Here is a 23,928-nt window from a genome sequence, read left to right as displayed (position 1 = left end):
TACGTTTTTTGTTTTGTTTCATGTAAGACATCACAAAATGTGAGAATTTTGCAACTACTCACATGGAGTAAATTCAAATTAAGTTTCATGTCAACTGCCTTTAAAGACGCGAAGCGGCTTTATGTTTCATTCTTTCTCATATAACTTGATGAAACAACTTCACAGCTGTAAAAGTAAATGAAGCTGTTGGTGAAAAATTTGAAAGGCTTCAAAGATAAGGAATGTGGTTCGTAACGAATAACATCGATTCGCATTCCATCGAGTGAGACTTTTCATGAATAAACATTAGGGTGCTGAGACGGCGCAATACGGGCTGGGAATTATTTTTAAAACCAGTGGAGAATCGTTGAAAACACCTTTGAAAGAAAGTTAAAGGTAGAGGAAGGAACAGCAGGTGTTTTATCGTTATTCTTTTTTCCGTTATATACCTTGAAAAATCTCTACTTCTAAACAGTTTTGTACCAAACTTTTCCTACACCGTCGAATATCAAAGAAATCTCCCATGGTACAGGACGTCCAGTGATAGTGTGATCTCTTTCAGGATCACTGTTTAGTAAACTATCAAGTAATTGAGCGGTTTTCAATTGAGTGTCGTGAAACCAAAACCAAAACCAATTACTTACCAATTAGACTACTCAGCTGATCTCAAACCATAGTAAAACCAAAACCAAAGCCAAATTAATAGCCTAATCACTTAAGAGGCTCAACTGAAAACCGCTCTAATTCGCCTAACAGGTAATGGAGATTCTAGTTGCGAGTCGAAACGAAACTATTTCACATGAACTGAGTCAGGAGAATACAATAGGATTCCCAGTGGGTTATTCAGTTGCAAAAAAGAATCGTAGGCTTTAGAAATCAGAGATGATGACCCCACGAGATCATTCCACAGACGTAATCGTAATGCTTTGGTCCAAATGCGTTCCGCGACAGCATTATTTAACTCCAACATGTCCTTGTTTGATGCCAGTGCAGTGGGAAAGTACGGGTGGGGGTGGGGAGGGGAGGGGTTGCGGGGGAGTGGTCTTCTCCACTCTCATATGATCGTTCTGATCAAAAGTTCAAATATTCTCGTTACCGTCTCCTTTGTATGTATGCTGCCGTTTCTTTTGATTTCAATTCATCATAATTCAGATTACACTATACGAGAGCAACGCATTTGTGCTTCGGAACTCTTCGCTGAGGGTCACTGCTCCAGTGGTTATAGGAAGGATGGAAGAGTTTATCGTACAGTTGGGTTTTCGAATGAGCCGAAATTGGCACTGGTTATAATTCCCTCCACGCGCGGCAATAACGAGATAAACAGTCTCTGCTTTTCTTGTTCTTTTCCTGACAAAATCGATCTATCCTTTATCAACAAAGCTACTAGAAGACTGGCAAGAAGAAAACGTTATTGAGCAGTTCCATAACGACTGGGGAAAAGTCGATCGTCAATTAAAAGTAATCTGCGTGTCTCGGAAACTACATAACCGCACTTATCTTCTGAAATCATTTTCTTCAAAACTACCCTTCGTGATCAGATTTATTTTTAAGACTAGCAGGATAAATAAACTATCGATGCTTTCTTCTAACATTACATGTAAACGAAATGGATTTTTTTTTTCCTGCGGTTGTTTCTTCAGTTCCTCGACTTTTCTGACCGTTCTATATTCAAAAGAGAAACAGTTTTTAAAATAGCATCCTGCAAACACAGCCGCCTGTAATCGCTTCCGAGCGCTTTAGGCGTTAACAAGAGAAGGCATCTTCGATTTACAGTTAAGATGTCCGAAATGACGACGTATAAATTGCCCAGGGGGGTACTCCCAGAAAAATTGGGTGGGAGTGTGCGGCCCGCTTCCCAAAACCCTTACCCTATTTATGACCAAAATCTGCGATATTCCTTACCCAATTACGACCTGACCAAAAATTCGAAACCCTATTTATGACCCTTAAATCGATACTCTGTTTCAGACCTGCGTTATAATTAGTTCCCTAGTTCAGACCAATGTTAAATTACCGTTAACGTAATTTATGAAGGGCTTTTGTTGATTTTCTTTTCGGTAATGACGAAAAAGCGGCTTCTTCTTAAAAACATATTCATATCAAGGTTAGAGTGCAAAAGCCATACCCTATTTATGACCAAAATTTGCTAAAATCGACACCCTATTTATGACCAAAACGGCTGAAAAACCATACCCTTTAGGGCCGCACATACCTATATAGCCCAAATAAGGGAGTGCCCCCCCCCCCCTGGATAAATTGAAAGCTCAAAGCGGCCACACGCAATGAGAGGACCTGTGCAGCAATCGTAAGCAGAACACAACAAAATTTTTAAAGTAGGAGGTCACTCCAAAAGCTTACTGTTTTGGTCTTCAACTATAGCAAGTAAACGTTCAGCTTTTTCACTCACCGAAGTTTTAGTCTCTGAAGTGCCTGCTGTCCTGAAGAAATTCGCCTCGAAGGACGCGACTTCGGAGGCCACCATTTTGAACTGTACTTGGCAGCCAGGCCGTGTCCTATGTGACATCATTCCGTCCGACTCGAAAAAATTGGCGGCAAGGAGAAAAACCTGCGACCAATTTTGCATCCTTCACAAGGTCGGCAAAATGTATTTTTCCAAGCGATTATCTACTTCACTATCTTCACTGCTATCATTTTCGGAGTTTGGAGCATGTTTGGCTCAAAATAATCTGGCTCAAGAGTAGCCATAAACCAGAGTGATAGTTAAAAGGCTTGCCGGAAGCCATTTGGACAAAATCTCTTGGACGGAATGACATCACGAAAACGTGGCCTGGTTGTTGAGTACTGTTCAAAATGGCGGCAACGATGTCGAATTTTTAGCTTCTTTGGAGGCGAATTTCATAAGGAAAACCTGCACTTAGAGGTGTGTGGCGAAACTTAATGGGAGGTTTTTATTAGCATTGACAAAAAAAATATACGTTTCTTGGAGTGACCTTCTTCTTTAACCTTGCTCTAAAATGTAACTTTTTTTCACACTAGAAGGAGACCACATCGTTAACTATGCTGAACCACACATCCCTTTCTGAAGAGCAAGACTATCTTAGAATTGTTACATACGCCAAATAATGCCCGATTTATAAGATGGCTTTTCAGTAGATGCTACAATAATGGCATCTAACAAATACCCATGCATTAAATACACAAAGTTTGGTCACTTTGGCTTGACAATGAAAGGTTACCATGGAAACAAGATAACACATTAATTGACCAGTGTTGAAACATGCAGGAGAGGGTTCTCAGCCACTTTAATCTTAAGAAAATGTAAGAGGCCGCTGAAGGCGCTTCGAGAAATTTGTTTATCAAGCTTATAGTGACGCTACTTTACCCCTGAGCTTCAATTTCTACTGAGCGCAGAACTGCTAAATGCATTCCAGTTTAAGGTAGAAAAAGAAAGATGTCGGATTGCTTTAAATCAGTAGATCCCCTTAGCAGCTAGGTCTTCTTTAACCCGCCTCAAATAGCCTGGGTCGGGGTAGCCAAACCTGAAACAGACGACAGAAATAAATGTTCTGTGTCTTATCTATAAATCGAACATTAGGTAATTGCTTGACGCACATTCATACGCTAGAAGAAAACATGCCTTACAGAGAGAAATTGAAAGGGCACAGAAAATAAACTGCCTCACTGAAAGTTTATCTCCTTTAAGTTCATAACATTGTAAGTATTAAAACATCAAACAGTGCCTCTACTGTTAGTATGAGATAGCACAAGTTTTCGAGAATCTTACATAACATCTAGATCCTTTCAGCAAGCTTTTATGTGTTTCGAGCTCACCGTAAAATATTCGCTTTCACTTACCCTTGAGGACCTCCGTAAATGTTAGTCTTGTGGTGAATATCATTCCACGTGACCTGGTTTGGGCGTCCTGTTGTTACTGAGGCTCCAACAGTGAAAACTAAGCGAGCATCAAAAGCTCTCCTGAAAAGTTGTAGTACGTCTCGACCTTCTCGGTTATCAGGAAGATAAGCAGTACGTTGGGTGCCGTCATACCTTCGGCCAGGGTTTGGATGTTCCTGGCCTTGAATTCCAGATGGAAACGAATAGTGGATGATAATTGTACCACAGTCTGCAAATTAATAAAGTCCACAATAGCACATTATTGTTGTTGCACTTGCTACGGAGCAGTGCAGTGTATTATAAACGGAAAGCAATCAGAAGAAATTATATTTCTCTTCAGGATCTATATACAAACTTTTCCCCCTTGAGATTTGTTTCGTTCGGGAAAGGGCAGGGGGGGGGGGGGGGTATCTTCTGAGGAGCTTATTTTCAAATCACCTTTTTGATGTCCTCATGAAAGCCCAACCAGGAGTTTCTAATCTTGAAGGCTCTGTCCACTAAAGCTAGAAATGTCAGTTGTAGTTCTAAGCCCTAACTGATATGGCTAAAGCTCTTTGATGTCCAAAGCAAACACAAAATTATCGCCATTGCAAACGGCTTAACTACGAGGCTAAACCGCGACTCGTTACGTCTCAGGGCCGTTTCATGTACGATAATGGGACGACGCTTCCTAGCAAATCGTTAAACTTGCGCCTTCATTGGACTTAATGATGTCCTCGGGCAGACTTCCTTTACACAGAAGTTATATAGAGAGCTAATGGATTAGCGCCCTCTCCGAGTCACTGCGCGAACTGAAATTCATACGAGTGTAGACTGGGCTAAACTTAACACCAATTAAAAGTTGGAGGGGGGACGACAAATCTAAATCAGTCATTCAATCAGTTAATGAAAAATGCAACAAGCAGTTCTCTAAATTTAAGGCTAGACAAGCTTTAGAAGCTGATGCGTTTAGGAAGCAGCATGGAAAAAAATAATAAAATTTTAAAAAATGACAGGATTCATGGATGAAGGGGTTCAATTATATGGGCATATGCTTGGAAAATCAGTCAGATATACATATATACATATATTTATATTTCCCATTCATTTACTATTACTGTTACCATAATATCCGGGAAGGCGGTCATAGTTTGTTTGAATCCTCATTTCTCCTTTAGGCTGATTTCCTTGGATAACATCCTGCACTTCTTTGCACACCGGGCATCTGTTGTTATGTTTTAAGGAAGTCTCGACGCACTTTGTACAGAATACATGCTTACACTTCAGAGTTCGTGGATTGCTCAAGGTAAGGAGGCAAATGGGACATTCGGTTTCTCGGCTACCTCCTCCAGATGCAGAATCTGTTAAGTAAAAGACGTGAAAGTCCTTATAATAACGTACCGATATAAATACTCTAAAAAAGGCTGCAAATAGTTCCATTAATGAGTATCTTCTAGCTAAGGCATCTGGAAAAACGTTACCAGGAAAGGTAAAAATTGACTAAAAAATTACACTAGAGTATGCCTGGTTTGTAAAAATGGTCTAATTAACAATTATTTTAAGAACGCGCGTTGGATATGAGATAATAAGCTGATTTAGCAAGAGAACGGGAACGTCACTTGACGACGACGCTCGCAGTACAAATACCCAAATATGGTCAAATTAGAACAGAATCCAGGTTATTCCACGCGCCCTGCAGTCGTCATGTGACGTTCCCGTCCTGTTGCTAAATCAGCCTATTAGATAGCCAATGCGTCGCGTAGTGCCAAGTTGGCTATAATCATCTCAAATCCAACAAGCGCAAGGACAATAATTTTATTTTTTAAAAAACGCTCCAAAAAAATTATGCGTACGCTTACCGTATTTGTAGAGCATGATATAAATAAACGATAGCCTCCATTTGGCGCGAAAATATCGGATGTCTGTCCGCGGACATGGTGTGGTCCGAGAAGTGTTGAGTGTTGAAAGCTGTGAGCTGCGAGGAACAGATAATGTCCGAGGACAAATATCCGTGCACATTTTCGCACCAAATGGAGACGGTTGTGGTAATTATCCTTCGTATATTTTTCGCAACCCGTGCAATTTTGAAAACTAGGGAATATCACCCGCATATTCCCCAGTTTTAGCTGCGCATATTTTCTCGATTCTTTCATGTTTATTTAGACTCACTATCCTTGCCTGTTTGTTTGTCAATTTGTTATTTATTTTGCAACTCTGTTATGCATAATTTGTTCAATTTTCAAACGCAGAGCGTGAGCGCCAATATCAACACTTTCTGTGTCATAATCACTTTTATTTCCTTTTTTTGAGAGGAAAACCGCCGACTAACACACATAATTATCACTGCTAATTGTAATGAAGCTAACAGGATTAGTGTATTTGATATTGTTTCCCTTACCTTCATTTTCTCGGCCCGTCGAGGACCCCGGAGGGAAATGAAATCCCGTCTTGCCTGTAGCTCCAGGCTCTTGAGCTGTGAACGATCTTGCATCAGTTCCTCCGCTCGTAGATATTTTCACTGCGCCACTGTAAAATGACGGTGGAAGAGACCGTGAATTGGGACCACTCAAAGGGTGACTGGCTGAAGCATTTGTTCTCCCAAAAGAGCTGTCATTATGGCTGCCAACTATGTCACACAAATGTTTTGTTGACCGACAGTTGTCAGAGATTTGCATTGACGCTTTCATAGACCTTCCTCCTGCCACCTTTTTACAACTGGACCGGGTATGGTTATATCCATACCTCGAGATGAACTCCGTCCTGAAGGCTTGAACTGAGGGATCGTCAATATTTACGAATCTGATATCAGTGATCGTTTTCTTCTTTGGGTTGCCTTGTTTAACGAACTCCTCAACGGCATCAAACATGACTTTGGCGCATTCGTCTTTCGGCATGCTACAACTGCCGGAGCCAATGGCTGGTAATGCTATGGAGGTCATTTTCAATTCTTGTGCGATGATTAAACTGTTTAAACAGACTCGACGAAGGAGAATCCTGCTCTGGGGTAATCCTACGTCTCGAAAATCTGGTCCTACGGCATGGACAACCTTCTTACAAGGTAAGTATCCGGAATTTGTCGTAACTGCTTCACCATCTTTCAGTGATTTACGTTTTGCTATAATCTTGTTTGACTCTGTCTCGATTACCTTTCCTCCTCTGTCAAGTATGGCCTTAGCCACACCTCCTTCGTGTCGCAGGCGATTGTTAGCGGCGTTTACAATGACATCAACCCGTTCACTGGTAAGATCTCCCTTGTAAACAGACAGTTTGACACCACCTACAGAGAGAAAAGATGAGTTACAGAGAGTTTTTCCACGTAAATTGACGGATTAGTTTACGGCCTTCTTAGTGGTGGGATATATCTGTCTTGCCTTGTGACAACAGGCAGAAAAATAGAAGCTGGTGAGGAGGCCTCAATAATCTCCCCAAAAACTAGATGAAAGCAAAATATACGAACTAGTAATGTAATAGCGTAATTATACTTTCTCACACTTTTGACGCATCTAAAAATTTCCTTACTCCAGGTGGAAGCTTAAACAAAACCTCCACAATTTAAGTGTGAGGCCTGTATCACGATTTAGGGACCCTTTTTTATTTAATATTAACAGAGCAAATTATAGTTTGAAGGGTCATTTAACATTACCTTAATGAATAATGTTTACGTAATGTTTACTAAATTCTGTTCACCAAGATGGAAAAAAGTATTGCTAACCTATGTAGGTTCCTAGTAGATCTTTACTTTGGAACCCTCTAGAAGGATCTGGAGGGTCCACATCCATCTCCTCCTCATCGTGGCTTGACTCTTGAAATTCTTCAGTACGCTTGTCTTTTCCTGATTCCCTCTTTATTTCTATCTCCTCCTTGCTAAGAAATTCCAGGGCTGCCTCCAAGTTGCGTTCTTCTCCATACAGCTCCCAGCGCTTTTGATCCATTGACAACTCAACACAGACTGGAAATGTTTTACTCATTTCATGAATTTTTTTTCGAGCACGGACAACATTTTTTTCTTTTTTCAGGGAGAAACGTTCCATCTTCACTGCCTGCGTCATGTGTTGGTACAAGTCAATGAACAGGTCGCAAGCCTTGTTGTATTGGTCACCGCTGCACCCATCCTTTGGTATTAGGCTGATTTTGCCTCCTTTGGCCTCTCTTGGTACCTCCACATGATATTCGGCTTCAATCTGGTCTACTTCAGTTTTATGTGCCTTGAAAAAACTTTCATAAACTTCGGCTCGACTTCAAAATATTGAATGACGGGGGTTGTAACAGAAGCAACATGGTTGGACTGTGGTTTGTGTGGTTCTTGGTCTTGGCGATGCACCCCATTTTGCAAAGCAATTGCCGTGGTGCTGGCTTGGTTCAGACCTCCATCGTTTTCATCGCCTCCAAACTGAGACTCGTTTTCATCGTGTTTCTGAGGCTGCGTCATTTTTCTTTTCAGGCCACTGAATACTGCTATTCCACCAGATTGATTTATAGCCTGTTGTAAGTAGATACGGGACAGCTCCACTTGCTTGAAACCTCCTGACATAGCGAAAGTTTCACTGAATTCAATCCACTTAATACCAGTTTTGCCAGCAATTTCGTCTAAGAGGGTTTTTGTTTGTCTACGGGTGAGGAGTTCCACAGTTTCCAAACAAAGGTCTGCAGAAACCAGCTCAAACACCTTAACCAAAGGAAACAAACGTTGATGTAAGTTTTCGTACTGCTGTAGAGAATAAATGTGTTCTAAATGACGTTCCATAAAACCTGCTAAAGAAGAATTCTTAGAGAGAGAAAATTAAAAAGAAATGTCCAGTTTCTCCAAATGACATTGTTTTGTAAACTTGAGAAACACTGAGAACAGAAACACCTTGTGGACTCACAGGCACCTTGAATGAGAGAAAAATAACATTGCAAAACAAATGTTTTTAACCTAAAACAAGACACATATGTCACCTTTGTATATGCATGCAGTTAAGAAAAATTATAGAAACCATTCCACCAGTTATGGAATACCTCATAGTCCTGATTATCCTTCTTCATGATTTCCTCATATGGTTTCACAGTTAAAGCTGCTCCTTCAAACTCCTGTTCCTTCTGTAGAACTATTTTTACAACTATTGGCACAAGAAAATACCCCAATGTATTAACAGCATCCATAGGAGCTGATTTCAAATTTGCTAGCATTTAAAGAGAAATAGATCTGTACAAGGGAACTGTAAGAATCGCTAAAGATTCCTTGATTTACAGTTAGCAAATCATGATTCTGATAACCCATGTTATGACTTCTTTACTGAGCTGAAGATGCCCATGATTACTTCAGAGAATACCTTGTATGCTCTAGAAACTAAAATCGTGCAGATGCAATTTGTAATGGGGCGGAAACGTTATTGTGCGAAATTTTTAACCTCTACAAAGGCTATGTCGGCTTTACATAAAATGGGATCCAGAACACGATGACATCGCAAAGCATGATAAGTTGGCGCGCGCGGTCTTTGTTCATTTATTACTGAATAAATTACGTCCAAGCGCGTGAAGACAGACAAAAATGACAATGATTGTTTGAGACATATTGCTCAACCCCAATGCTGGGGATAGTATACTAGCAGGTTTGCTCAAGCTTACCCACCCTATACCCACGCTGATTGAACAATGAAGACAAATATGTTTTTCAAATAAAAGTGGGCTCCCATTAAGCAAGTCATTAGCCTTATCATTTTATTTGCTACACCGTTAAAAACAACAAAAGATAATAACAATAATAAAAAGGCGGCGAGGAGACCTCCAAAAAAACCCACCTCGGTTGTTGATATATTTTAAATTTTAAGTTCTGTGTGCGCGGCATGACCAATTCAGTGTTTCATTGCAATTCACTAGATAGAAAAAAAAAAAGTACTCTCGAGCTTTGGTTTATTCCAGACGTTCTCAATCCTTTTACGGCCGGTGTAGCTATGGGCTCTCCTCTCTCTCCTGTTCTTTCTAATTTATTTATGGGGCATCACGAAAAATTATGATTGAAAAATTTTCAGGACTCCGAGATATTATTTTGCCTCCATTATGTTGATGATACATTTTACTTATGAATGAATGAATGAATGAAGGAATTACTTTATTTAAGTCTCATGGTATTTAGCTTTGAAAAAAAACTAATAGACCAATTTTAATTTATTAAAATTCAGTCTTAAACAATAGACCTCAGTACGAGGCTCTGGGGAATAACTACAGAGCTTGTGGGGTTTACTCCCCAGAGCCTCGTGCTGAGGTCTATTGTGTTAGGTTGAATTTTAATATATCGAAATTGGTCTATTGGGGACACTATTTACACTATAAAATATACCTTAGCTAAAGTTGAAATTATTTACAATTTAATGAATAATGTATAGAGTAAATAAATAAATAAATGGAATATATAAACTTAGTAAGATTTACAAAGCTTAAAAGATATCAAATAGATATATATTTAGTTCATTCGGAGAATCAAGCGCTACTATTTTCCCACTATGTTAACTCTAGGCACCCTAACATCAGATTCACCATGGAACGAGAAATAGATCACAAAATACATTTCTTTTTTTTTATGATCAGCAACGACACTCATTTTCTTGTTACTAATGTTTACCGTAAGAAAACCTTCACGGGCCTATTGAGTAATTACTTTAGTTTTACATCGCATTCTTACAAACTCATTCGCACGCTTGTTGATAGATCAACAACACTTGGTTACGAGGACATCACGAAACTTACCAATAACCTTTAAAAGAATCTTTTACCATTCCATCTAGTTGAAAATATTTTTAATCGTTATCTTACATTTACTCGTCACGACTGTAATCCCCCGGCTTCCGTCTCTGACACTATACATACCTTTCACTTTAAATTACCTTACATTGGTCCTTTCTCTATCATCACGCAAAAAAAAAGGTTCGCCACTTTGCCAAACGTTATTGTAACAGCATTGCTATTAAGTTAGTTTTCTCATCCTTTTAAATCGGTAACATGTTTGGTGTAAAAGATCCTATCCCTCGTGGGCTCCGTGCAGATGTGGTATACAAGGTTTTTAGTGCGGGCTGTAATGCCTGATATGTCGGCGAAACCACCCGTCATTTTTCCACGCGCGTACGTGAGCATATGTTCAGTGATAGGACCTCTCACATTTTCAAACACTCACAAAATTTACCTCCGATAATATTGGTCATACTCATTAAATACAGTTTTCCGCGGTAAAAGGGTCATTTACCACGGTAAAAAGAACCCCGTGTAACCGAACCCTAAGAGAGCAAATTTCCTGGAAACTAAAGTCCAAACATGTTTCTCCTGTAACCGTTTTTCCGTCTGCAGCTTGGGGTTTTATAAACAGGACTCTACGGTATCTTTACTCGACATTCATCGCTACAACATGACAAAATGTATAAATATTCACTGTAAAGCTAAAATTTTTCTGATTTATCCATAGCGCATCAACTGTTATTTGACTGAAATCCCACACAAGGTTGCATTGCGGACGTATTTCTTCAGTTTATGACTGGTTTGCACTGTCACGCCATCAAAAATAAAAATCGTAACCACTCAATAAATAAAGTCAAGAAGCTGAGATATGACTATTTTCATAGAAAAAGCGCAATATAAGTAATAAATGTTGTGTTATTGTTATTGTTATTGTTATTGTTATTGTTATATAAACAACCTCGTCAAGATTTAGGTCTGTGCGGTTATTCATTCGCGCGTTATTCAGAAAAGTGTGTCACTCAAATTTATAGAGCTGCCGTGTGGTTATTACCATAGAGCTCCGACACATTGAAATTGATACTTCTTCCAGAGCGAGACCTGTTTGTTAGCAAAGCCTTAAGCAATAACTCATCCTTTGACCTACTTGAGAGCCTTATCGGGCCGCCATTTTCATGTCACGCAACGCATGAACTTAAAAATTTACAAAATGACGAACCCAGCTGTCGGGCATAAAATGTTCCAAAGCGTCAACTTCTTAGAAGGTCTTACATTTGATAAAGCTAAAACTCCAGAAGGATTGGTAATTACTTATTTTGGAAAATGATTACGTCACATGAAAACTAGCAATACGTTGCAGTGTAAATGTACGTACGTATGGGTACCACCAGCGAGCTGCGCCAAAGAGAAGTTAACACAAATGTATTGACAAATTTGGTGTTTTGTACAAAGATTTTCTTGTGCGTCAATAAACTAAATTATGGCCACATAGTCATTGTGTTCTGTTTAACCAGTGAACTAGTTTAAATTAATGATGTTTACTTTTAGCTTCAGAAAAAATAAATGAGGAGTTAAAAATACCCTTAAAGGGCCATTCCGTGGGGTTATATTTAAACCCATCAGAGTAAATTAATCAACTCCAATTCCTCAAAAAGGAGTGGGATGGAGTGGAGTATTTGCCGGCTTCTAGGGAAAGCCGGGGTACTTCATGTTACAACTCAGTACTGCACGAAATATACCAACAGCAAGCCGTTGAAGAACGGCTTTATGATTATAATAAAACATGCTGTTCGGAATTTGGTGCATTGACTGAAACTCAACAGAAAAAATTATGAGTATAAGAAGATGACTTTCAAGCCGACTAGTTAGCATAAAAAAAAAAATAGCTGCCATAGAGCAAAAAATTAAAGTAGTTCATTCCTTGTAGTTTGTCCGGGTTCATTGCTGGTGACAATTAGTATGTCGATGAAGAGGTATCGAGCAAACTTAGAGTGAAATAGAGTTTCGATCTTCCTTACACTTACAACCAATCAGAGGCCTTGTTTACTACCCTGATTCGCTGCTATATCAAGTTACTCACCAGATATTTTTGGATTTATGGCCTGATTTGAGTGCAATAAGAGTCTAATCCTAACTTTCACGTACGCTTTGGCGGCATATTAGGCGAGTTTGGTTGAGCCAAGGTTCGCATTTTGGATGATGTAGAAATTATACGAAAATACACGTAAAATACACGTACAACACGTAAGAATGCAGCGTAGTGCCTGAGCAAAACAGTATCAAAACAATATTCAGAGTACCTGTTAATCCTTTTGCTGTTTTCTTTTTCACATTCAAATTGAACGGACTTCCCTTGATAGCTTCGCCTCGTACTGAAATGGACACGCTGAATTTACCTCCAACATCGGATTTGTACTTCACTAGATACTGACCATTCTTACAGTCTGTTACATTGGTTTTCAAAGTTAACATTGTCTTCGGGGAGTTGATGATTACATCGATTTCGTCGATTTCACTGTAGGTTGTCTGGTTCTTCGCATCTTTTGTAATTACTGTAAATGTGCTGCATTCGCCTTGTACAGCCTCGGTCAGACCCTGGCCTTCAGCTACTGATAAGAATGGTTCGGTGTTGGTCGTGTGTAAATTTCCAGGGGCATCTCTCAAGGATGACATATCATTTCGAGTGTACCTGACCTCGGGGAAATTAAGCATCGGCTCGAAAGGAACCGAAAGTTCTTGCAGCCTTTTCTCTAACATTTCTTCTACGTTTAAAATCTCCGGTAAATTCTTTCGGAAAAGCACTTCTTCGCCAAACTCTAAGATGCCGCCAATTTCTGTGAGTTTTCCATCTAAGCTAGTCATTTTGTTTACAAATTCAGCTTCAAAACTTCCCTTCTGCTTCATTAATTTTTCCGTCACGCTTTGTTCATGTCTGCGAATCAAATTTATGCAACATTCTGCAGCCTCCTGGACTTCCTTCGTCGCTTTTTCGAAGCAGTTGTTTACCTGTAGCCTTCGTTTCCCCAGAGATTCCTTGTGGGTCCTCAGGCGGGAACCATTTACTTGAACTTCTCTTATTTTAAACTCTATTTCTGATTTCTTCTTCTCAAGTCCTTTCTCCAGAGAAATTTTCTTGTGATCTTCATGATCCAATATTGCGCAGTCACGGCAAATGCAAGTTTTACATTGCTCGCAGAAAAACCTGAGTTCATCTTTGTGTTGCTTACAGGCGTTGGCTTTCCGAGCATAATCTTGCGCATCGCTTGATTCGAAGTTGTCAATTTCTTTGACGCGATGGTCGCTAAGAACTTTCCACTTTTTATGGCCGCCAGCGCAATCTTCACACAAGAAGTGATTGCAATCGGCACAATAGAACTTCAACATCTTTCTTTCGTTGCAGTTTCCACAGTGTGGTGAATCTTCTTGTCCTTGTCCGCTGTAAGCCTCCACAATGTCCACCATCTGTCTGTAAAACAGGTTGGATGGAAGGCTGCCGACGTTGTTGTCTGGGCATTCGGTGATTCGACGGCATTTCGGGCAACTCAATGCTCCTCCACCTTGCTGTCGCAGCCAACCTTCCAAACATGATTTACAAAACGTATGAAAGCACTTTAAGATTTTCGGCTCTTTGATTCCACTAAACTGCTCCTGGCACACTGGGCATTCTATTTCCTTCTTCACATCATCAAAAAACCTTTTACTTTGAGCCATAGCTCTCGACAAAAGAAGTAAATCTGATCAAAATAAATTGCGTGATGATAATTCTCGGAAAAGCGGAAGTTTTGACTGGACCCTAGTCTCGTCTGTCCCTCTCAGGCAGGAGAGCCTTGGCACTAGGCGAATGTGGACTCGAACAAAGGCCTGGGGTCGAGAATGTCACGGTCCCATCGATATTATTGTTGCGAAGGGACTTAACACTAATTTTAACCTGACAGAAGATTTATTACGATGTTATTTAATAAGAAAGAAAGAACCCGTCGTAAAGGTCGTTCAGTTATACCGCGGTCACTTTCAGGATCACCGCTGAAACATTAAGCGCCCACGTATAGCAGGTTATGTGAGAAAACACTCCTATTCTTCGACAACTTTAATTTCAATAGGAATTAAAGGTACACTGTGGTAACAAACGTAATAAAACAACGTAAGTCGTAAAACTATGATTTTGAAACGTCAAGTTTATAAAACGACAGTTTTTACGACATGCATTGTCTTTCGTGTTTGTCACTGCAGTCTGCCTTCTATTCCTACCGAGACTCATCCCATTCAATCACTGAAACTCTGCTATTGCATTGCGATTAACGGCAAGAGTTCAGTGAGCTTCTCGATTTGTTGCTAGTGTAATGTTTGCTCCAAATCTCTGGTCTTCTCTGTTGTCCAGTCCACGTCAACTTTATTTACTTTCAAGGTTTCGTAGCCCGAAGCCAGTATTACGTGAAATTCGACGAAATACTGGAAAGAGAGAGGACAAAGGGAGAAGGAGGTGAAGGGGCTTCTCGAATTTTTTAAGATGGCTCTAGTCAAAAAGTACTGCTCTCTTTACTGAATCCCAGTCACTTGCTCTTCAAAACCACCATGTCGGTGTTGCCTACCGGAAAGATATTCCATGGGAAAGGCTGGAAGGCTTCGAGGTGTAGGATTTTAGCCGTGAAGGGCTAGCTCAGGGGTGAAGAAGAAATTAAAAGCGTCATCATACTGCGTTGGTGGTCCAGACCGCTCAGGCATGAAATTGTTTTTGCAATTATCTTTCAGAGGTAAATAAAACTTTCAAGCAAAAGGAGGCATCCCAGATCATTTCACATGGGCGTTTCCCGGGAGCGAGGGGGTTGTGGCAACTGTATTGTATTTTACCTTCCGTACTGAGTTCTCGCCATTTCGTAAGCTGGACAAGACCATGGCGCTTTGAAAAAGAACAATCTGCTCTGTGATGATTCAGATAGATTCCGAACTAACTTTAACTTCAATTCAGTCACAAGTCTTTTTAAGTATTTTTAATTAACAAGAAAAGATGAATCAGCCGGGTATACTCTGCTAGACTACCATATCTACAAATATGCTTTGTTGCCTTTACATGTTAAACTAATCCAAGATGACATAAAACTACACACAGCAACATCGCCAAGCTAGGTAGAATTCAGTAGACTATTCAGGGACATACGATATCACATTGATACGTTATCCCCATATCTTGAACGCTGACATGATAAATTCATTAGTTACATCAATCAGTAAAACTATCGACAAACGACTTTCACCAGTATTCCGGTAAAATTCACCACAAATCCAGCAAGGTCTGCAAAACACTAATCTTGTCTCATTATGTGCTTTAAATGCAACTGTTTGAAACTGTAAAGAACTAACGTGAAACCTATTAACTCACTTTTTATGAAACGTCATCCACTAAAGACTGCTTTTTTCACTATTTTGCGCAACACACGTATATTGCATTCAAACTTAAACGAAATGCCTTAATTTGGTTCGTAGCTTGTTCTGGCTTTAAACAAGGCCAGCAGATTTAAATTTTAACCAGAAAAGGTTTTACTCAAGCATGCAAATGAATATTATTACTAGACGCGCCAACTGTGTTCTTCCTTCACGAGAAACAGTCTTAGTTTTGACCCGAACTGTTCTATTATGACCACGAAGCCCGTGATGCCAACGATTAGTAGTTGGGTTTCACCTTTGGTGCGACAACATTAACCAAACTAGGTCCAGTCTCGCACGTCTCTCGAGAAGGAAAGAAAATTGAGCCCGCGAAGACGAGGGTAACTGTTTACTTAGCAGAATCTTATCAACCCGATTCGAGGTGGTAAGCCTGTGATTTAAATTAAGTTGCTTTTTGCCTAATCTTTCAATACTACTGTAAAGAGATACAATAACTCCGACGTAGGATTGCTTTCAATCAGCGGATTCCTTTAGCAGCCAGGTCTTCTTTGACCCTCCTCAGATAGTCAGGATCTGGATATCCAAATCTGTATAAATTTTACTCAAAATCAGTTACATTTCATCTTAAAGCCGCGTGAAAGCCGGTTACGTTTAATGATGTATCAGTTGTTAGCATGAAAAATTTTCTAATTAACAGGACGCTGAAGAGAACATGACTCTCTCACAAAATGTACAATAAATAAATTCCCATACTGAAGGAAAGTCAACGACAGGGTCTCTATTGTCTGAAAAAGCTAACAACAGCTTGCAGTAAAATATCCACGTCAAATACCTACCCCTGAGGACCTCCATGCACGCTAGTCTTGTGGTGGATATCATTCCACGTGATCTGGTTTTGCAGTCCTGATGTTACCGAGGTTCCAACAGTAAAAACCAATCGAGCATCAAAAGCTCTTCTCAAAAGCTGCAGGACCTCATTACCTTCTCGGTTATCAGGAAGATAAGCAGTACGTCCGGTGCCGTCGTACCTTCGGCCAGGGTTAGGATGTTCCCTGCCTTGAGTTCCCGATGGAAAATAGTAGTCGATGACGATTGTACCACAATCTGCAGATCAGTGACGTACAGAATTGAAAACAAAATTAGTTGTTGCTTGTGTTATTCTTACTATTGTTACGATAACACCGGAAAGTGTTACGCACAGAAAAGATCTAGAAGAAAAGTTACACATGCATTTAGCAAGTCAGAACCCACCTCAATGCTGGTCGTGCTGTACGTACAATACGGCGACAGTTGCCCAGAAGATCTCTTCCAATTTTGACGACATACATACAGAACTGTTTAAGGCAGGGGCGGAGGGGGGGCGGGGGGGATGTTAAGCGGCTTGTTTACATGTCAATCCAATACGTTTAAGCAGCATGAAGCTGTTTGTAGACAGGTCGATGGCAGAAATAGCGCCCTCTGCAGTATACTTCATCTTATATTGACCCATTACCCAGCAGTTGTAGACCCACAGCCAGGGTGCTTAATTATATTGAGACACTTTTGTTCAAATTGAAGAAAATACGGAGAAATATTTTGAAAGAAATATAAACGCTTGTCTACGACGTTTCGGCGTCGCCATTAACAAGTGCAGAACCGCACAGTTTAAAACATCCACAACCTTCGCGTACTGAGGGCTTTATATTACTTTGATCAAATGCCCTTAAAGCATACTCCAAACATCTCATAAAGCGTGGGCTTTTTGGTTTGCTTTAAGGTCATTTTAGTGGGTTACATATGGATTGGCTGTGCGTTTATATGCATTGAAAGGTCCCTCATAAATACATAATGATTGTTCGTTAAACCTTTTATAGTTAAAATTATTAATGTAATGTTACCGTTATAGCCAGGAAGGCGTTCAGGTCTTCTTTGAAACTGCATTTGTCCTGCAGGCTGATTTCCTCTCATAACGCCCTGCACTTCTTTACACACGGGGCATCTGTTGTCATGCTTTAGCGCAATCTCCACGCAGTCTGTACAGAAGACGTGTTTACACTTCAAAGTCCGTGCATTTGTCACGGTATCGAGGCAGATGGGGCATTCAGCTTCTGAGCCTGCTCCGCCAGCTGCAGAATCTGTTAGTTCAAGAAATTAAAACTTGAAATAATTTAGTGTGTCGGTTATCATTGTAAGAGACGCCAATGATGGCCAACACAAGCCGCCGCGTCCAGAAATCTGGCTTCTGCTAAAATGTCTTTCAGGGTTTCACGCCAACCAGTGCCAGGTCAGCTGGCACTGCCATAAATTATAAGGTACCTCTTCACTTCTAATAATTCCCCAAAACGTTTTGCGCTGTTTCTTCCCTATGCCTACGTAACACTACGAGTCCCCCCCCCCCTCCCCCCTTGGCAATTGCCCATATGTCAAGATGATATTCAAGTTAATCGTTCTACCGCACTTATATCTTAAGGACTCTGATGATGTCTGCGAAGTTAAAATCAAATCAAGCTCGCAAGTACATAGGTGGTAAAGCCCTGGGGCAATTTGCTATTTGGACAGATGTTGTCACGCATTTGGCCAGTATCCCCATGCAGTGTGGGTGATGATGTCAAAGGCATTCTCAAGGCATATGAAAACCAGGCTGGCTTAAAAGCTCAGCTTACCCTGTAAGTAGTGACTCGCTATTTCGATATGATAACGCTGACTACTACTGCATTTCACCAAGACACCAGGATGTAATGTTCACTTTTGATTACAAAGATTACGATAACCCGGATGTTTGAAGATTCTATGTTTCGCACGGAATTACACGAGATAGTAGTATTACTATTCTGGCATCCAGTCTATCAGGTTTCTGCTTCTTAATGTGAACTTGCATGTTCAGTACCCTTGTCTATATTTGTCAGACCAGCAAAGACAAGGATATAATTTATTGAACGCTTCAATTTATGGAGAGGAATAAAAAATACAAGTGCACATTCTGCCGTTGAGGTAAGAAGCCTAATGAGTCTATAATGACTTAATCAGGGTGCAGGCGAGTTGTGATGTCTCTTTTCTTGATTCTTTCTGGTTTAAACATGCCTGTTTCTTTGCCAATTTGTTACTGATCTTGCAAACGCTGTCTAATGTTAGAAATAAACGTCATGAACAGTTTTTATTTTAGAGAGGAAAACTGCAGCCTAAAACACACAAAATAATCGCCCTTCATTTAAATAAGGTTAACATGTTTGGTTTATTTGGTATTGCCATACCTTCATTTTTCCGGTCCGTCGTGGCCAAATTGGAGGGATAATATCCCTTCTTCCCTGCACCTCCAGGCTCCTGAGCTGTTGGCGATCTTGTTTCAGTACCTCCGCCCGTATTGCTCTTCACTGCACTACTGTAAGATGTGTTTGGAAGTAACGGTAGATTGGAATTACTGAGAAAGTGATCATTTGTAGCAACAGAACTACCTGAAGTATTCTGATGATGGCTGCTAACCACGTTACCCTGTTTCGTTGATGACCGATTGTTGCCAGAGCTGTTCTTGTCTTTACCACGATTTGGCCTTGAAGACGAAGGCATTGAGTTGGTGGCATCTGGTGGCCTTTTCACAGATCTGCCGGAATGTTCTTGGTTGTTTCCATACCTATTGATGAACTCCGTCCTAAAGGCTTGAACTGAGAGATCGTCAATATTCACGAATCTAATATCAATGATCGTTTTCTTCTTTGGGTTGCCTTGTTTAATAAAGTTCTCAACGGCATCAAACATGGCTTTGGCACATTCGTCTTTCGGCATGCCATAACTGCCGGAGCCAATGGCTGGTAATGCTATGGAGGTCATTTTCTCTTCTTGTGCGAGGTTTAAGCTGTTCAAACAGGCCCGGCGAAGGAGATACCTGCTTTGGGACAATCCTACGTTTCGGAAAACTGGTCCTACAGCATGGACAACCTTCTTACAAGGTAGATATCCGGAACTTGTTTTAACTGCTTCACCATCTTTCAATGATGTGCGTTTTGCTATAATCTTGTTTGACTCTATCTCGATTACCTTTCCTCCTATGTCAAGTATGGCCTTAGCCACACCTCCTTCGTGTCGCAGGCGATTGTTAGCGGCGTTTACAATGACATCAACCCGTTCACTGGTAAGATCTCCCTTGTAAACAGACAGTTTAACACCACCTACCGAGAGAAAAGATGAGTTACAGAGAGTTTTTCCACGTAAATTGACGGATTAGTTTACGGCCTTCTCAGTCGTGGGATATATCTGTCCTGCCTTAAAACAAAAATGTGACGACAGGCAGAAAAATAGAAGCTGGTGAGGAGGCCTCAATAGTCTCCCCAAAAACTAGATGAAAGCAAAATATACGAACTAGTAATGTAATAGCGTAATTATACTTTCTCACACTTTTGACGTATCTAAAAATTTCCTTACTCCAGGTGGAAGCTTACACAAAACCTCCACAATTTAAGTGTGAGACCTGTATCACGATTTAGGGACCCTTTTTTCGTTTATATTAACAGAGCAAATTATAGTTTGAAGGGTCATTTAACATTACCTTAATGAATAATGTTTCGCGGTGGCCTCATGGTTAGTACGCTCGTCTCCGGATCGAGCGGTCCGGGTTCGAGCCCTGGCCGGGGACATTGTGTTGTGTTCTTGGGCAAGACACTTTACTCTCACAGTGCCTCTCTCCACCCAGGTGTATAAATGGGTACCGGCGAACTTAATGCTGGGGGTAACCCTGCGATGGACTAGCATCCCATCCAGGGGGGAGTAGAAATACTCCTAGTCGCTTCATGCTACAGAAACCGGGATAAGCTCCGGCCTGATGGGCCACTTGGCTCGTATGCAGACTTTACCTTACTTTACCTAATGAATAATGTTACATAATGTTTACTAAATTCTATTCACCAAGATGGAAAAAGTATTGCTAACCTATGTAGGTTTCTAGTAGATCTTTACTTTGGAACCCTCTGGAAGGATCTGGAGGGTCCACATCCATTTCCTCCTCATCGTGGCTTGACTCTTGAAATTCTTCAGTACGCTTATCTTTTCCTGATTCCCTCTTTATTTCTATCCCCTCCTTGCTAAGAAATTCCAGGGCTGCCTCCAAATGGCGTTCTTCTCCATACAGCTCCCAGCGCTTTTGATCCCTTGACAACTCGACACAGACTGGAAAAGTTTTACTCATTTCATGAATTTTATTTCGAGCACGGACAACATTTTTTTCTTTTTTCAGGGAGAAACGTTCCATCTTCATTGCCTGAGTCATTTGTTGGTACGAGTTAATGAACAGGTCGCAAGCCTTGTCGTATTGGTCACCGCTGCACCCATCCTTTGGTATTAGGCTGATTTTGCCTCCTTTGGCCTCTCTTGGTACCCCCACATGATATTCGGCTTCAATCTCATCCACTTCAGTTTTATGTGCCTTGACAAAAACTTTTATAAACTTCGGCTCGACTTCAAAGTATTGAATGACAGGGGGTGTAACAGAAGCAACGTGGTTGATCTGTGTTTTGTGTGGTTCTTGGTCTTGGCGGTGTACCCCATTTTGTGAAGCGATTGCCGTGGTGCTGGCTTGGTTCAGACCTCCATCGTTTTCATCGCCTCCAAACTGAGACTCGATTTCATCATGCTTATGAGGTTGCGTCATTTTTCTTTTCAGGCCACTAAATACAGCTATTTCACCAGACTGATTTATAGCCTGTTGCAAGTAGGTACGGGACAGCTCCACTTGCTTGAAACCTCCTGACATAGTGAAAGTTTCACTGACTTCAATCCACTTAATACCAGTTTTGCCAGCAATTTCGTCTAAGAGGGTTTTCGTTTGCCCACGGGTGAGGAGTTCCACCGTTTCTAAACAAAGTTCTGCAGAAACCAGCTCAAATACCTTAATTAAAGGGAAAAAAAACGTTGTTGTAAGTTGGACCCACATTGCACTGCTGTAAAGAATAAATATGTTTTAATGACGTTCTATAAAACCTGCCAAAGAAGAATTTTTAGATGGAGAAAAATAAAAAGAATGTCCAGTTTCTCAAAATGATATTGGTTTGCAAACTTGAAAAATACTGAGAACAATAACACTTCGTGGACTCACAGGCACCCTGACTAAGAGAAAAATCACATTTGCAAACAAATCAGTTCATATACAGTGTATATTTAACCGAAAACAAGGTGCAAATATCACCTTTTATTCAGTGAAGAAAAACTATACAAAGTATTGCACCAGTTATGGAATACCTCATAGTCCTGATTATCCTTCTCCATGATTTCGTCATATGGTTTCACAATTAAAGTCGTTCCTTGAAACTCCTGTTTCTTCTGTAGAACTGTTTTCACAACTGATGGCACAAGAGAATACCTTAGATGTATTAACAGCATCCATTGAAGCTGATTTTAAATTTGCTTGCATTTAAAGAGAAATAGATCTGTACAAGGAAACTGTAAGAATCACTAAATATTTCTTGATTTGTTGTTTGCAAATCATGAAAGGTGTCACTCAGTAAAATGAATATAATCAAAGTGCTCATGCAGTTATAATGAATTATTACTTGGGGAGAATGTGTGTGGTGAAAAAGAACACTGCAGAAGACGACATGTTGTCTCAAATCAGTGACTGTAGGGTTAATTTTGCTTGCTAACAGTAGTACAAAGGACCTGGTTGTTTTCTGTTTTAGAGATTGGGTCAAGTAGATAAAAATACTGTTTTGCATCTCTACACACTCAGTGCAGCCCGAGCAGTATAACATAATGCTAAAAGTAAATTGAAGACACCAATAATTGTGCCAAATTTAGTAAGTTAAACAATGATATGAACAAAGATACTATACATCTAGTGTAACACAACACTAAATCGAACTAAAGGAGAGTTACAGGCTCGTGATTCTGATAAACCCACGTAATGACTTCTTTACTGAGCTGAAGATCCCCATGATTACTTTGGAGAATATAACTATGCTTTAAAAACTAAGGTCGTGCGGGCGCAATGTGTCATGGAGCGCAACCGTTATTGTGCGACAGTTTTAATCTCCATGAGAGCTACTGTATGTCGTTTGTCTCTATACCCGTTACTGATTATTGTGCACATGCAAAATAAAATAAATTGAAACTAAAAAAGATCTTCCAGTTCTGCGTTCTTTACAGATGTGTAGACTCACTTATCAGGTTTAAGCTTTAACGAATAAATATTCACCGCGTTTGCAAAAGTTTATTAACGAGTCCCGTCTAAATTTACATGCTCAATTAATTCGGCTGCGTGTAGAAAGAAGGTCGCATTTTTTAATGTTTGCTATCATCTCAAAAGAATATGTTTGGAGAAAACTGAGCACCAAAATAATGATCCCTGAAAGACTGAGCCATTTCTAAAGCCTGAATTATCGGAAAGGAAAATGTAACACGGTGCCGCTTCTAACTGTTATCGAAAATGAAAGACATCCTGACTGCATATTAGGTTTCTAGACAAGTAACGCAGTGATTAAACATACTCCTTTCATAACCGTAATGTTCCGACACGAGGCTTGAGTCTTCTAAATATGAACTGAGGACTCAATTTAACCATAAACATTTTACCTTCAGGGCTTTCAAATGTTATTACTGCAGCTCCTCGCTTACTGATGACGATGCTGTCGATATCACCGCCGCCGTTTCTCGAACGCTGAAAATGAATAATTAGGTCTTCCGATTTTGTTGTCGATTTATAACCAGTGACATAAACGCTGCGAGAAACTAAAGCCGGGTCCATGTGAATGTCGCCTTCCACCTGAACAACTAACGATCCAGCAGTTTCTTCTGCGTTTGCCATCTTCTCGGCCATGTTCGTTCAAGCTCTTATGCAGGACGAACTTAAATATGCGACTGCTTTCTGAGAAATTGAAAGCGGAAGTCTTCGCTTTCCGGGAATCCCCTATGATGTTACTGATTGAAACTGTCCAAATCGAAAGGCCAAAGAAATATTTCTCCTTCAGCTATAGTTAGAGCGATAATGAGAACATTTCTGATCAGTTAGAGTGAAGAATCTTGCCCTACATTTACGGATCAAACGGCAGGAAGATTCAAGGAACACGC

General features: G+C 40.3%; 1 protein-coding gene and 1 pseudogene across 2 annotated transcripts; both read right to left on the bottom strand.

Annotated features, from left to right (window-relative positions):
• Positions 1-300: 300 nt before the first annotated feature.
• Positions 301-14,556, bottom strand: LOC145466348 (uncharacterized; annotated as a pseudogene). Its single transcript, XR_014041870.1, has 7 exons — positions 12,819-14,556; positions 8,812-8,912; positions 7,526-8,479; positions 6,212-7,090; positions 4,938-5,174; positions 3,796-4,063; positions 301-3,479 (listed from the first exon to the last, which is right to left on the bottom strand). The product of XR_014041870.1 is annotated as an uncharacterized LOC145466348 (transcript).
• A 533-nt stretch (positions 14,557-15,089) lies between these two features.
• LOC145466352 (uncharacterized) lies at positions 15,090-23,889 on the bottom strand. The gene is made up of 7 exons (XM_081450066.1): positions 23,434-23,889; positions 22,105-22,205; positions 20,800-21,754; positions 19,131-20,042; positions 17,778-18,014; positions 16,737-17,004; positions 15,090-16,487 (listed from the first exon to the last, which is right to left on the bottom strand). The coding sequence occupies exons 1-7, from the start codon at positions 23,675-23,677 to the stop codon at positions 16,418-16,420; spliced, it is 2,787 nt and encodes a 928-aa protein (XP_081306192.1). The 5' UTR covers positions 23,678-23,889; the 3' UTR covers positions 15,090-16,417.
• Positions 23,890-23,928: the final 39 nt, after the last annotated feature.

The sequence above is a fragment of the Orbicella franksi genome, chromosome 13 (assembly GCF_964199315.1).
Source record: "Orbicella franksi chromosome 13, jaOrbFran1.1, whole genome shotgun sequence".
In the NCBI taxonomy this organism is placed as follows: domain Eukaryota; kingdom Metazoa; phylum Cnidaria; class Anthozoa; order Scleractinia; family Merulinidae; genus Orbicella; species Orbicella franksi.
This window is presented reverse-complemented; position numbering and strand designations above follow the sequence as displayed.